Source organism: Misgurnus anguillicaudatus, chromosome 12 (genome assembly GCF_027580225.2).
Source record: "Misgurnus anguillicaudatus chromosome 12, ASM2758022v2, whole genome shotgun sequence".
Taxonomy (NCBI): Eukaryota; Metazoa; Chordata; class Actinopteri; order Cypriniformes; family Cobitidae; genus Misgurnus; species Misgurnus anguillicaudatus.
In genome coordinates, this window is record NC_073348.2 from 29,871,000 (window position 1) to 29,886,121 (window position 15,122).

At 35.9% G+C, this 15,122-nt stretch overlaps 2 protein-coding genes across 3 annotated transcripts; one reads left to right on the forward strand and one right to left on the reverse strand.

Annotated features, from left to right (window-relative positions):
- Nucleotides 1–231: 231 nt before the first annotated feature.
- On the reverse strand, nt 232–14,984 carry zpr1 (ZPR1 zinc finger). Of its 2 annotated transcripts, XM_055208277.2 has the most exons (14): nt 14,852–14,984; nt 12,724–12,814; nt 5,726–5,887; nt 4,670–4,760; nt 4,417–4,487; nt 4,235–4,321; nt 4,023–4,145; nt 3,664–3,790; nt 1,907–1,977; nt 1,712–1,801; nt 1,120–1,230; nt 941–1,030; nt 775–840; nt 232–668 (listed from the first exon to the last, which is right to left on the reverse strand). In XM_055208277.2, exons 2-14 carry the CDS (start codon nt 12,745–12,747, stop codon nt 549–551), a joined length of 1,233 nt encoding a protein of 410 aa, XP_055064252.1. In that variant the 5' UTR covers nt 12,748–12,814; nt 14,852–14,984; the 3' UTR covers nt 232–548. The 2 variants fall into 2 exon arrangements, with proteins under 2 accessions (XP_055064252.1, XP_055064251.1); XM_055208276.2 differs by lacking the exons at nt 12,724–12,814; nt 14,852–14,984 and adding an exon at nt 6,414–6,702.
- Nucleotides 8,804–13,590, forward strand: LOC129446871 (cytotoxic and regulatory T-cell molecule). Its single transcript, XM_055208278.2, has 11 exons — nt 8,804–8,950; nt 10,176–10,319; nt 10,436–10,588; nt 10,677–10,793; nt 11,114–11,272; nt 11,788–11,886; nt 12,097–12,177; nt 12,468–12,539; nt 12,667–12,825; nt 12,946–13,032; nt 13,142–13,590. The coding sequence occupies exons 1-11, from the start codon at nt 8,899–8,901 to the stop codon at nt 13,300–13,302; spliced, it is 1,284 nt and encodes a 427-aa protein (XP_055064253.2). The 5' UTR covers nt 8,804–8,898; the 3' UTR covers nt 13,303–13,590.
- Nucleotides 14,985–15,122: the final 138 nt, after the last annotated feature.

Here is a 15,122-nt window from a genome sequence, read left to right on the forward strand (position 1 = left end):
ACATTTATGCATAAATCAAATGGGCTTTAGAATAAGTGTGGTACATAAGTAATTATAGCAGTGTTATTGCAGGTTCAATACCCTGCCATAAAGTCTATTATTAGCTACAGCATTGTCTTGGGTCATAGTGGGATAAAGCCACTGGTAATATGCACAAATTAAACAATTTTATTGAATAAACAATCCAGAAATAAAACAAGTGAGTCCAATTAAATAGAAACAATGCACTGACATGATTAAGACTACTTTATTGAGTGTCCGTAGTTTAAAGTATTTTACAACTTTGTAACAATTTTGTTATTTCAGTATATTTAACACAAGGGCACCGTAGCCAATCCGACCGAAATTTGCAATAACTTAAAATGATTTAAAGGCAACATGGAAAACTCAGATCCTTGCATACTCCTGCCAAAATAGTGATTCCCCTCCCAAAAACATAATGCTGCCTTTAAGACTACATTTCTAGTCACGTTGGTTACTTACAATAAAAGTGAATTAAATAACATTCATATAAAGGATTTGTCCTATAAGTGCTCATGTCCATTTGACTAAGTCTCTGCGTACCCCTCTGTCTTCATGTCATTCAGCCCCAAGTCTTCATTCTGCTCAAAGGTCCGGGTGTACTTCTCAATTTTCATTTCTGGATCGGGATCAGGAGCGTAAACATTCTGCAAAGTGAAGTCTGGTGGTTAGTCTTATATTATAAACGAATATAATAACGCATATTTTTCTTTTGCATATCTACGCTTAAAAATAATATGGTTATAGGCTCACCTGAAGATAACTATTCCCTGTTGGATCATCCAGGATGATATGAACATCCATCTCTCCTGCCATAATCTGAAAAACATCAAATGATTGCATGAAATGACCGAGAAATGCAATACATCCGACAACCCCTTTTTAATTTACACTTAGCATTTAGATAAGGTGGACGTACCTTGTCGATCTTTTGCCCAAAAGCCTCCAGTTTTTCTGCTCTATCGCCTGTAGAGCTGTCTCCACACATGAATGGGTTTTTCGAAACAATCTACACACAAGCACAACAGGAGAGGTTTATTGATAACACAACCATACAAGCAGTAGTTACAAAGTTATAAGCTGTGATTTTGGTCCTACCAAATCCTTGATGTCCTTTAGAAGACCTTCCAGGGTAGTGAACTTCCCTCCGAGAGCCGCCATTCCCAACTCAAACTCCAGTTCGGGAATCAACACGCCACATGTTTCTGACTGTTCCACACACACATAAACAATGATATATTAACGTGTTAAAACATCTTGACGTCATTTCCAGCTCCCCTAGAGTTAAACATTTGATTTTTACCGTTTTGGAATCCATTCAGCTGATCTCCGGGTCTGGCGGTACCACTTTTAGCATAACTTAGCATAATCCATTGAATCTGATTAGACCATTAGCATCGCGCTAAAAAATAACCAAAGAGTTTTGATATTTTTCCTATTTAAAATTTGACCATTCTGAAGTTACATCGTGTACAAAGACCAACGGAAAATTAAAAGTTGCGATTTTATAGGCAGATATGGAATAACAATCAAGGACTTTGCTGCCGTAACATGGGTGCAGAAGGTGCAATGATATTACGCAGTGGCCGTAAATATTCCCCTGCTATTGAAATTTATTAAATATTTGACTCTAGAGAAGCTGGAAAATGAGAATATTTTCCAAAAATGTGCACTGTCCCTTTAAGCCCACCTTCAGAAGGTCTCTGGACATGTCTGAAAGGTCAGTTATGTGTAGGGTTATTCTGGTTCCCAGTTCTTCTGTGGCTCCTCCTGATTTCACCTATGAATTTATGCCCACAATAATAAATTCTATGCAACACGAATAGCAATATATTGTAAATATAGCACATATATACATATATAAAATGTTGCTCAATATTCCTACCTCATTGGTGCGATGCCCACAGCTGTCACAGTTGGTGGCCATTATAATAACCTCTTTAAAGTGTGGAATTTCTGAAGTGGGTTAAAGAACCAGCTTTTCTCTTTTAAGTTATGATTAACAACTACACGACTGCTTTCATGTATCATTTTATGTAGTGCCAAATGATGCTGCACTTAGCACTTTTAAACAATCGCATTTGTGGCTTAAGATATGTTATTAACATGAACAGAGCTCACATTATTCATCTATGCCTATGTAAAACTGTCTTTACCTTCTATAGCACCTTTAAAAGGAACACAACGACTTTTTGGGATTTTAGCCCATTCACAGTATCCCCCAGAGTTAGATAAGTCCATACATACCCTTTAACCTCCGTGCGCCCCGCAACTCTGACCGACGCACCCACCGATACCCCAGATCAGCACAAAGACTTGAAGTAAATGGCTCCAGCTAGCATTGTGATTTGTATAGTCACAGCGTGTACAAATAACAAGGTCATATGAGAGAGACATCTTTTAACTGTATACATACTGGGAACTATGTTCTCAGAAAACGAAGCACTGCTACTTGGGCGGAGCTATTTACTTCCAGTATTTGTGCTAAGCTAGGCCAGCGGTGGGTGCATCAGACAAAATTACGCCACGCACGGAGATCAAAAAGGCAAGTCCATACATATCTAACTCTGGGGGATACGGTGAATAAGCCAAAATCCCCAAAAAGTCGGTGTGTTCCCTAAATAAATGCTTAAAATGCATTGCGCTACCAACATCATGGTTCAGATTCACAGAAATGCATGAATTGATAAACTGTATAGAGACAGAGCACAGCGTGTCATAACCTGAAAACCACGCCCACCGCTGGGGGGGGGCAATCCAACTGTCTCCATTGACTTTGTATTGCGAGAGGCCGCCTCCTTGTCATTTCTGGCTTATATAAAAAAACTGAAAAATGCCTAAAAGCTGCTGTGTGACAATATGTACAGCTAACAAGCCAAAGAACCCAGAAATAAGTTTTTATAAGCTGTCGAGCCGTAAAACTCAGCCTTTGACGAGAAAAAAGTGGATTGCCAACTACGTTTCCCCTAGTGGACACAGTTTCGTTAATAGTAGTACTATGAAAAGTTGCCTGTTTCCACTTTTGTGTCTTTAAACACTCGTTTATTGAGGTCAGCAGCTTATAAAAACGTATTTACAGATTAAACTTAAAAACAGAATGATACCTAAAAGCTGCTGTGTGACAAGGTGTACAGCTAACAAGCCAAAAAAATAACAGAAAAAAGTTTTTATAAGCTGTCGAGCTCAAAAAAACGAGCGTTTACAGACACAAAAGTGGAAACAGGCAACTTTTCATAGTACTCATATTAGTAGAACTGCATCCACTAGGGGGAAACGTAGTCGGCGATCTACTTTTTTCTCCTCAAAGGCTGAGTTTTACAGCTCGACAACTTATAAAAGCTTATTTCTGGGTTCTTTGGCTTGTTAGCTGTACATATTGTCACACAGCAGCTTTTAGGCATTATTCAGTTTTTTGTTATAAGCCAGAAATGACAAGGAGGCGGCCTCTCGCAATACAAAATCAATGGAGGCGGTTGGATTGTTTTCCCCCCCGGTGGGCGTGTTTTTCAACTTTGCATAACTGCGCTCTGTCTCGATACCTAATAGAACATAATTTAGATTTATTTTGAATTAGCATATAATAACCAAGCTATAGCAATAAAATGCAGTCATTTTGTCTGCTGGCTGAACGAACAAGAATACGAACAAGCTTCATGTTTGTATTAGCTGGGGCGTTGCATTCTGGACAATTAGTGTTAAACACTAACACCTCATTTCTCATGGTGTCTAGATCATTGGCAGGCTTTTCATCTTCTTGCTCCTCCTCTGCCTACAAAAGAAAGACAGAAAAAACGAGTTAGATAGCTCAGCATGTAGCTCTTCCCTTATATGCAAAGTTTTAAAACCTTAAAAAGTCTTAATACATACTTTTATTCTTTAGCGTTAAAATCAGTCTGAGTACAGCACTTTGGTCAACTTCTCTTGTTTTTAAAAGTGCTTTAGAAATAAATTAAACTTGAAACTTGAAATGTAAAAAACTGCTGTCACTGTGATCATCTCACCTCTATTCCAAGTGCAGCATCCTGCTGAGGCGTTCTTTTGTAATGTGTGACAGAAAGAGCGATGTCTTTCTGAGGGGCGAATGGGTTCTCAATAAAACTGTTTCCAGATGGATCATCAATAATCTGCAAATAGAAGTAAAAAACTGATAAGAGGACTCATGTACAGGCCACTCTATGTAGTCTAGCTGTAAGTACTATCCGGTAAGACTTACTAGTGTGAATTGCTCTTCTACTTCTTCAAGTTTTTTCAGCCTCTGGATGAACCCGTCTATTTTTTCAGCTACAGCTGGATCTGTTGCCTGTGACATGTTTAAAGTCATAAAGTTACAAAGGACAAACCATACATACACACGTAAATCAATGTACCCATTTTGAATGCACGGTTAACACTTACCTTTCGAATGGGTTGGTCTTGTTCTAAACCTGACACTGCTCTGCCCAGCAGGCCCTCAATTGTTGACAATGCTAAATAGTCAGGAAAAATACAAAAGAAAAGACTGTATTACAATTATAACTTTTAAAATCATATCTTTGCATATGCAACTTGTACGAGTTACAGATAACATAAACAGATGATAAATATAACCAGAAATGTTCAAGCTAGACTACTGTGTTACAGTCTGGATGTGTATTAGAGAGTTACTTACAGCCCTTCTGTGTAAAAGCAGGAATTTCAAAATCAACTTCTGGTATTCTGACTGTTGCACCGTCAGACTTCACCACCTCACGATTCATATCCTTCACAAAAGAAAAAAGATTTAGAAAAAAATTATTCAAATGTGATGGAATAAACTAAAATATAAATTAAAGGGCACCTATATGCCCATTTTTACAAGATGTAATATAAGTCTCAGGTGTGCCCAAAATTGTCTTTGTAGTTTTAGTTCAAAATACCTCAAGATTTTTTTTAAACACTGCAGAACATTAACCAGTCAGTCAGTGAGTGACCGTGGGCAGGGCTTTGTTTGTGTGATGTGACATTAACAAGATAATCAAAACAGCATGTCTAATAAGACTGCTTTGGTTTAATAGGGATGGATTTTTCTTTAGGGATGCACCGAATATTCGGCCACCAAAAGACTTTTATCACCAAAACAATACGTCCGAACAGAAACCGCGAGTCTGCACATGCTTGTCTGAAGCAACATGTCTGCGGTGTGGACTTATTTCAGTATCCCTGTGTCTCAATTTGTTCCCTAGCTCCCGAGGTCGTGAATCAGTATATCGTGTATGCAGATTCGGAAAATCGCTTTGTTACTTTCGCACCGGTTCTCCCCTACACATGAATAGGGTCAAGTTAAACATTTTAGTTTGAATTTTATTTCATACTGTGCATTGTGCAAAATAAATATTTCCATAATTTGTAATTGATTTATTCTTTGAAACTTTAATATTAATTTATGCAATTGCAATGCCCTGATTTCAGTAAAGTTAGTACACAGTCAAAGCGATAAATGCAATGGTACTAATAATTGGCACAATTTCTTTCTGTGTTTCGTTTCTTGGCCTTGGTTTCATCTTTTTCCGTTTCAGCCAAGAATTTTAATTTAGGTTATTCCCTATTTTTTCATTGTAGGGTGGTTGTGTTCACACACTGCCAACACACATTTATGTCCAAACACCTTGTAAAAGTAGATTGAGCATAATATGTGCCTTAAAAATACAATGTATGGCCAATATACTAATGGCAAATTCATCCTTACCTCTTTGCTCTTCACTTCTAAGGTGTATATGACACCTTGTTCCTGTATCCTCCCAGCAGATTGGATTTCTGTGTTGGACCAGTTGCAGTGTGGACATGTGAAGGAGCTGATAATGATTTCTTTGAAGAAAGGGATTTTAGTAAGCAGAAGACGCGTGCTCCCCTGCAGAATGACATAACAGAGTCAACTTATCGAGACACAGACAGAAATGCACAGCTAAAATAAAATGCATACTAAATACATAACATGCATAAAAATATTTAAATCTATCCTTAATAATGCCACTACATCTCCTGCTTTACACGAAAAATGTAATTAGAAATACTATTGGAAACCATCAGCTGTTTAGCATCAAAACCATTACACATTTCCTTTACAAAGTGTGTAGGGAGCCTTATTATAATTTAATAAGGTTCTATTGGGTCTCACCCTCCAGATAACATCCCACCAATAAAGAACCCAACACATTACAATTAGAGACCTATAGAGATTATTAAATATTTCACTAAAATCAATACAATTCCCATTATAACCATTGATGTCATTCTATTCTAATTTCTGTCATGACTTCAGTAGTTTTATTCATCCGGGAAGTATAAAATATTACGAAACATTATATAACATATGAAATTAAAGTACTGTTATTATCACTACTAAGAAAAATATCCAATTAAAGCTGATCATTTACATTTTCATAACAGTTCATGCACAAACTCTCGATCACGGTAGGTTGAGCATCTTCATCTTCTGCGTTAATGTCTTTAAAAACTCCACCGCGCACGCGCTCCTCTTCGATAACTGACATACTGTCCGGTGCTGTCGTTTAAAAGTATTTACACTCTTTGGTTGAAAGGTAAATGCAGGCTGACGTTGTTAGTTATGGACAACTAGCGTTCAGCTAGAAGTTTCCAGCAGTCTCCACGCGTTTCTGTGAAACATCCTCACGTGCGATGGATCACTGCCGGTGTTCAACTTACAAAATAAAAGCGCCTTTCAAAATAAAAGTCCATGACAGTGTGTTTGTGCAGCCAGCAAATTAGTACACGCTTTACACCAATGTCTCTTGTGTATTTATATTATTAATAGTTGTTAGTTATTCGTACAAGTTATTATTCGTTGTTAGTTATTCGTACGAGCAGTTATTCGTACAAATCGTAAACAGAAGCATCAACAGAACGGGCCAAGAACAAATTGGCTAAGAAGGCTTTACACAACGAAATCTGAAACAGGAAGGTAATACTGTAATACTTGCAAAATAACTTACACGATGTGAAATACTGTGGTGTAAACCAAGACAAAAACACTACATACATCACAAATTGCCAGCAGGTGGCATTACTGAAAAATATAAGCTACAGTATATTGTGTTTCAGTTCAGTTTATTTGCCAGACTCATGTCCAAAAACCACGCAAGACAGGACAGATAAAAAACTGAGAAAACGTACAAACAGTTAAAAAGAGTAAATACAAAAATTAAAATACATACAGACATTTCAACATTTGAAAATACAAAAGACATTTTGTTTATTTCATAAATATGATTTTATGACTTATATTTCTATCTCAAACTATTTCTATATTTTTAAATTTTTTTATTTACTTAAATATAGCCACTTATACCACATCCAAGTAATTATTACAAATTAATAAATATATGAAATGTACCATTGTAATATTTAGCCAGCACTAGATGGCGCTCCAAACAAAATCTTTTGGAGCCTCCAGCTCCTCTTGTTATGCATTGCAAATCTCTTGCGCCAAATACTCACATTTATTCCTTTCAGTGGTCAGAAAAAAAGTTTATGTTTATTTTGTGGAAACAAAAACGTACTTATATTTCATGCATTTATCCAAAGCAACTTACAATTAATTTTTTTCAGTATGTGTGTTCCTTGGGATTCAAACCCACAAACTCTTGCAAGGCTAATGCACCACCAACTCAGGGCCGTCGCCAGAACATACCTGCCTCTGGAGGTCGCATATGCAAGCTTCATACGTAAACAAGCCTGGTTTATTTAAGTTAACTGAGCATTACATTCGCAAGTCATAAGCATATTACAATAATTTACAAATAACTAAGAATAATTGTCAAGTTTATAATTGTTAATATTCTGAAATAAGACTGAAATAAGATTCTGAAACAAGTCTTGATGATGTATGCAGCCTACAAATGCCACCTTTGGAGGCTGCCGCCTTTGGATTAAAATAAACTGAACAAACTCATTTAAAATAGACCAATACAAGTCCAGTCAAGGTCAAGGAGAGCATTCATACATAATGAAAGTGAGCAAGTTTACCTAGCTTTTTCTACCTTCAATAATAAGTTTGACCATAGGGGGCACGTTGTGTCTTATGGGGGGGGAATAGCCCCCTAATGCCCCCCTTGGCGAAGGGCATGTACCAACTGACCGTACAGTATGCATAGAAGTGTTTGGAATTGCTAACTCGCCAAACAGTTTGCAATATCCCTAACATATTTTCATTGTGTGTGTTTTTCACTGCATTCGGAATGAGCATCTAAAAGAGGAACATTTGCTTGTTTCTGTGTGGTAACTGATCAGTGGGCGGTATGATCATGCTCTATTTTCCTTAAACCTAATAAAGACATATCTGTCCAGTGCCCTTTGTCTCTGTGTCGTCATACCAGATATGACGACACTTTAGTTTCAGTGACGCTGTCAGGGGTGCTATTTTAAATTTAGTATCTATAAATAATTTTCAGATTTGATCAACTATCACGGTTTGAATAACAAACAAATCCATAATTAAGTCACTGTAACTGTAAATAATGGTAAGAAGTGTCCATTGCTATACATAAAAAAGTATTCTTATATATATATATATATATATATATATATATATATATATATATATATTATGTACAATAATCTAATTATCATATCTAGAGCAGAAGTCAATGTGTTGTCTGATAGTCAGACATCAAGATATGGTCAGGAGAGATAAAGTTATAACATAAGAAAAAAATAAAAATTAAATAAAAAATTAAGACGTTAGGTCAAGAGGTTACATATTTGGGTGCCAAATGAGAACCAGGACTGGACGAAATGCCCCCAAAACTACATCAATTTGGTCATGGGGAAAGACCATGATGTCATGGAAGCCGCTGTCTTTAAAAGAGTCAAAGCAGAGGAAGTGTGCTTCACAGTTGCAGCATGGAGATCAAAAACTGTTTTGTTATACACATTCTTATGTTGATCGTAGGAGGTAAGACATTTATCTTTCTTTACAAAGGTTTATGCCAAATTTCTGACTTTATAATGTAACTTGTGAATGGCTTTACCTGTTGCTAACAGGTACAGAGGTTGCGTTTGTTTATGTTGCATTGTCAGAGAAGAGACTATATGTTTTGTTTCTGTGCATGTTTGTATATTTAACGGCATAATACTAAATAAGCTATAACTTCTTTATACATTTTTTACTTGATTTTTGTCATAAGTTCTAAAAACAATGGATTTCATAGAAACATAGGCTAGGTTGTGTGCACTGATATAAATTAATAAGTTAATAAGTTTGCTTAAAATAGGAGCAGAACGTCAAGAGAACAAAGCAAATCAGTCAACAATGCATTTTAGAAAATATAGACAGTATTCGCTTTAAATTCATAAATGACCCCCGCATGTTATACTGTAAAACAGAATGAACCTTTTCATGTACAGCAATTAATGGCTTACCCTTATGTACTCAATATTACTCCCCCAGAGAAAAGCATGCACAGACGTAGGGTCATTTGACTAAAAAAATAACACCTCTGTAGGCTAAAGCCTACATCTGCTTATATTTTTATAGCTCTGTGAGTAATGTTTTAACACCACTGTTTCCTGTTCCAGTGTGTGCATGTAGCTTTATGTGTCAGAATGGCAAGTTTTCACCTGCTGCAAGATCTAACCACAAAAGCAAACACAAGACCACTTACAGCAGACTGTCTTTCTTTCACTCTCTAATGCAAAAATTTAGCCCCCTCTCGTTTTTAGCCACAGAGACTGAATTACACAGATGAGTCAGAACATAGTGTAGGGGGCCAGTGGTTATCTGCCCCCTGATCAACCTACCATTCTTCCATTATACTACCACCAAGAGTTTAATTCCACTCGATTGAAATCTTACTGTATTTAATATTGTAATACTGTATTTTAAAACGAACAAAATGTCTTTTTTTCATTGTGTAAAAATGTAAATGTATGATAACTAGATTAGATAACGGCTGGGTTGTTTTAACCTTTGGGTGAAATAAGGATGAACCCAACCGCTAGATTCAAATTAATATGCTGGGTTGTTTCAACCAATGGTTGGATCATTTTCTAGGTCAATTTAAAACCAACAATTTGGTTTGTTTGTAGTTACCCAACCCAATATTTTTCAAGCGCATTGACTTGTTAACAAAAACACTATTAACGGAAATAATGTGTAATGTTTTTTTGATTTTGATCAGGTATTGGAGAATGTTCGGCAGTGAAACAACTTATTGTGGCCGAAGGAGATACGTTGGTATTGAAATGTCTTCGGAGAAACTCCAGTGCAGACATGGAGTGGAGAAATCGAGAAGGCCATGTCATGTTTTTTAACAAACACAAAGGTGAGAGCAAGAAATCAATATAAATATTTTATACCACAGAATAAAATATTTCACATTTACTTTTCTTTTTTGCTGCATATAAACATTAATCGACTGTTACTTTTCGGTTCACATAGGTCTGCGAGATCCAAGGAGCAGCGTTTTTACATTTAACAACTTTGAATATACAGTACACCTATCAAATGTTACCCTAAAAGATGAAGGTGTTTATAAATGTCTCATGTATGAAAACACAGTCATTACAAAAAGATTCAAAGTAAAAGTTTTGGGTGAGTACATCATTCTTAACACGCTAACTACCAATGATTGCTGATGGAGTATAAAATAAGACTTATTTTCTTTGTCATCTTATCACAGGTACCCCAAAAATAGAAATGGCTGAGTATGGAGATCAAACAATAATAAAATGTACGACAGCGGCAAACGGCCACCCACCAGAACTCTCCTGGCTGATGAGTGGGATTGAGATTGAGGGTAAGTTTACGAGAAATACCTGAGTGGGTAGACAGGTAGATGGACAGATATAAAGATAAAGTTACAGAAAGACAGATGTAAGCGATGTATACAAAATGAACATGGACACACAAACACATAAAGTAAAAATAAAAATGTGGACACAAATCGATGTCATCTGACATTTTCTAAATAAATAGAGGAACCACAATGTTTTCATATGAGACTGGTAACAAATAAGCAAATGGTATAATTAAAAGTGAAAGGTGTTGATAGTAAATGATGTTTTTTAGATTTGAATAACAGTTTATTAAACATACAATATGTTTGTCTTTTAACAGCCCAACCCAACACTTTAAGGGAACTTGGATCCAACAGGTCATCGGTAGTTAGCGTCTTAAAAGTCAAAACTCATATCAGTGAAGCGACAGTGATATGTTTGGCTAAACACAGAGATCTTCAGAAACCACTGGTGGATTTCATCATCATTAAAAATGACTGTAAGTAATCACACATGGTGTATATATATACCCATACTGTAAAAATCTAGTTTGCTTTAAATTGTATTATTACTAGTCAAGATAAAAAATTGTTACATTGTAATGACTTACAAAAATTTGAGGCTACCAGGATTTTTTATATTAGTGCCGAGAAAAGCGAACCAAACAAAACGTCATCTGATCCACTTTTCTCAGTACTTTATATTTTTCCCACACCACTACCACCACCACCATGTGACCAAAAATAAGGATATTTTGCCGTAGATGACATTTAAGCATTTTTAGAAAAGGGAATTGAAAGTTTGGGGGAAATTGTTTGGCTGTGTTGCATAGGGAAAGTTTTTTCTACTAGTATTTGGTAGCTTCCTATTTATGTGCGGCTCACATTAGAGTGGTCAATCACATGATATCAGAGAAGTCAACAAATTCTCTGAAGAAAAAAAACCTTCATGTGAACTGTTTGTAATTATTACAATTTTAATAAAAATTTAATGTAATGTGTTGTTTCCTCATAGCTGTTATGGTCCCCACATCAAGCTATTCCAGTACAAGAGATCACCCGAAAACCGAGACAATGATTACAGTTACTTCAGCCCCTCTCTTTAGCAGTACAGGTGAGCCCCATATTAATTTCATAGCCTATGTCAGGACAAACTAACAAGATAAATGAAAAAATTAGCCTTTTTTACAAACATAACTGTTTTAAGAGTAACTCTGTCTCCATCTGCTGGTGGATTTTGCATACATGCATACAATTTTCAATGTTCTTCCTTTTTTGCCTTTAAATTAAATATCTTAATATTGGTGTAAATGTCTTATTACAGCACACGTGGAATTAACATCTATTCCAGAAAGACCTGAAGTGACCTCAGCAGGAGAAAGCACTACTTTAAACAGCACAATAAGTAAGCATGATTAAAAATTTGAATTAAACACATCTTACTATTATTATGTGTAGGTTCATGAGGTAGTTTCTTACAGTAATTGTAATTATATTTATTTAATGGTTTATTGTATTCGTTTTTGTGTCACACAAGTATGATATTGTACTATAGCTGTTAGTATAAACATACTGTGAACAGGTACATGTATTTTGCACGCCATCTACTGTTCAGTTTTACATTTGCCATAGTTATGTACTGTGTCTTCATATAGTTAAAGCATCAGTGATCTCAAATATTTCTTTGCATTTCAGCATATTACACAAACTCTTCAGATGGAAATTCAACTGAAGAAACCCAGAACAAAAATGTTACCAGCCAAGAAGGTGAGGAAAATAAAATGACTTACTGATACTAGCAAACTGACTAAACATCTTTATTGCACATAAAGTTATTCTAGCCAGTCTAAGTAATTTGCCAATAACATGTATGCGACTTTTGTTATGTTTGTAGGTTTTGAATCAGAGAATGAACGCAAGGAACATCAGAATGCTGGAAATCAAAGCTCACCCCTGCTGGTCCTGCTGGTGACATGCCTGATTTTTTGTCTGCTTATTGTCGTCATTTTCTTCACAATCAAACTGCGGCGAGCCCATCTAGCCTGGAAAAAGGGTAATACAAGTTATTAAAATGTATTAATGAGTCAAATGCATTGCTATATAAAGCATGGCTATTGACCAATCAGCATTCAGTTTTGTAATCTAAATTGATTTATGCCATTTCTAATGACAGAGAATGAAGAGTCCGAGCCATCTGTGGAAAGCAGCAAGTCAAAATCCAGTCATGAAGAGAAGCAGGCCCAGGAGAGGAGAAGAAAAGGTATGCCAAATTAACAACATAGTACATTCAAGTAGGGGTTTTTTTTTTTGATGGGTGGGTGGGTGTTTAAATAAACTCATATTTATATTTTTCTTGAATTTCTTTTTAGGTTTTTGGAACTCAAATTTCACAGAATACAAAATCGAGGAAGAAACTCCACCGAATGTGGCACATCCCAACAGTACAGAAAATGTAATCAAAGAAACAGAAGACAGTTCGAGAGCAGCTACTAGCAAACCGGACGTTTATGTCAAGGAAACCGAACTTTAGAGGAATATTCAGCAGGGTCTGAATACTTATAAAAGACTGAAGTGATTAAGCACTCTAATGTGAACCACATGGGAAGCTACCAAATACTAGTAGATTACTAGTAGTTTGACAAAGGTGCACCTCTTTAAGAGAAAAACTTAAATACAGGCTGTGATTTGTACATATTGTTTTGTATATATATATATGCTGTTTTTTATTTACTGTTTATTATTACGTTTGAATGTAGTTCTCAAATAAATTGTGCTTTTGTTGGTTTTCAAATTTTTTATATTAAATTCTATTTTTTTATTATGTGTGCACTGTAAAAAATGTCTGTAGAAATTACAGTATTACTGGCTATTACTGTAACTTACTGTAGATTTTACATTTATGTTATTTACTGGCAACAGTTTGCTCAAAGTTGAATGAACATGAAACATTTCAATTGTAGATTATTAAGAAACATTAAGAATTGTAATATGTTGTGTAGTAGTAATAAATACAAATTCACATCAGTGAATGACACAGGCAAGAAATTGAACTGTGATATTTTTCAAGTACCTTTAGCACTTTCTCAGACATATAAATTTAATTTAAGGCCTGGTTTCACAGATAAAGCTTAGCTAAAACCAGTACTAGGTCTTAAGTAAAGGTGCAGTGTGTAAATTTTAGTGGCATCTAGTGGTGAGGTTGCGAATTGCAACCAATGGCTCAGTTAACTGCTCACCCATCGCTTTTAAAACGGATAGAGAAGCTATGGTAGCCACCACCAGACAAACATGTAATCTTCGGAGACAGCTTCGTTAAAAAGTTTGTCCGTTAAGGGCTTCTGTAGAAACATGGCGGCACAAAATGGCGGCTTCCATGTAAGGGGACCCTCGGTATGTAGATAAAAACGTCCCCTTCTTAAGGTAATAAAAACCTAAGGGTTCATTATAAAAGGTCTTTATACACCCCTGATTTTATAGTTTTTTATATTATTTTGCATTTCTGTCAAGAGATCCTTCTAAAAATTACACACTGCACCTTTAAATTAAGATGTTTATGCATTTTTTATAAGCATGCTTTAGAAAAAGATTTTACTGGTGTGTGTGTCTGGAGACAAATTAATGGTGTTGGCATATTTTAAGATCTGTCTATGCAAGGATTTTTTGAGACACGTGTTTTAGTCTAGGACTAGCCTTTAAGCTTTGTCTGTAAAAGTGTTAGGGTTGGTTTCCCGGACAGGAACATTAATCCAGGACTAGGCCTCAGGACATTTAAGCAATTTTTACAAACATAGCTTACAAAAAAAATAAACATTTGCTGGTGTGCATCTTAAGGAAACACAATGGAACTGATATATGTTCAGATGCAATTTGTTTTTAAATTAAGAAAGCTCAAACATGTCTTTTAGGCGGGGACTAGTAAAAGCCTAGACCTTACAGTGCAGCACTGCTAACACTTCGTGTTAGAAAAATGCTTGTTCACTTTCCATGTGTTAAATTACACGATGATGTACAGTCAGCTGGTTATGTATCACAAAATAATAGACATGATAATCCTTTTATAAATGATTCAGACATCTTACATCACAGTTACTTGATTCCATTCTACCAAGGTCATCAAGGTCTTCATTGAGGAGCTATTCTGCTTACTACATTATTACTGTGGTAAAATACTTAAACGACTGCTTTCTTTCATATATATATTTATAATGAATTTTCCTGCATTATTGATTTGCTGTATCGTCGTCGCATTTTCAGAACATGCATCTGTTCTGCCTGCTGTATTCATTCATAACGTTAGGGGACAAACTGTTCCGCATTGACCGCGGATGCGGCAAACTCGAGGGGGATGGG

Excerpts from the sequence above, each read along its gene's own strand:
- LOC129446871 (XM_055208278.2), top strand. The coding sequence starts at position 8,899 with ATGGAGATCAAAAACTGTTTTGTTATACACATTCTTATGTTGATCGTA. Across the intron at positions 12,178-12,467 it reads TACTTTAAACAGCACAATAA|CATATTACACAAACTCTTCA; the intron begins GTAAGCATGATT and ends TTTGCATTTCAG. Across the intron at positions 13,033-13,141 it reads CCAGGAGAGGAGAAGAAAAG|GTTTTTGGAACTCAAATTTC; the intron begins GTATGCCAAATT and ends ATTTCTTTTTAG.
- zpr1 (XM_055208276.2), bottom strand. The coding sequence starts at position 6,530 with ATGTCAGTTATCGAAGAGGAGCGCGTGCGCGGTGGAGTTTTTAAAGAC. Across the intron at positions 4,322-4,416 it reads AAGACCAACCCATTCGAAAG|GCAACAGATCCAGCTGTAGC; the intron begins GTAAGTGTTAAC and ends AACATGTCACAG. Across the intron at positions 1,978-3,663 it reads TACAAACATGAAGCTTGTTC|AAATTCCACACTTTAAAGAG; the intron begins GTATTCTTGTTC and ends AACCCACTTCAG.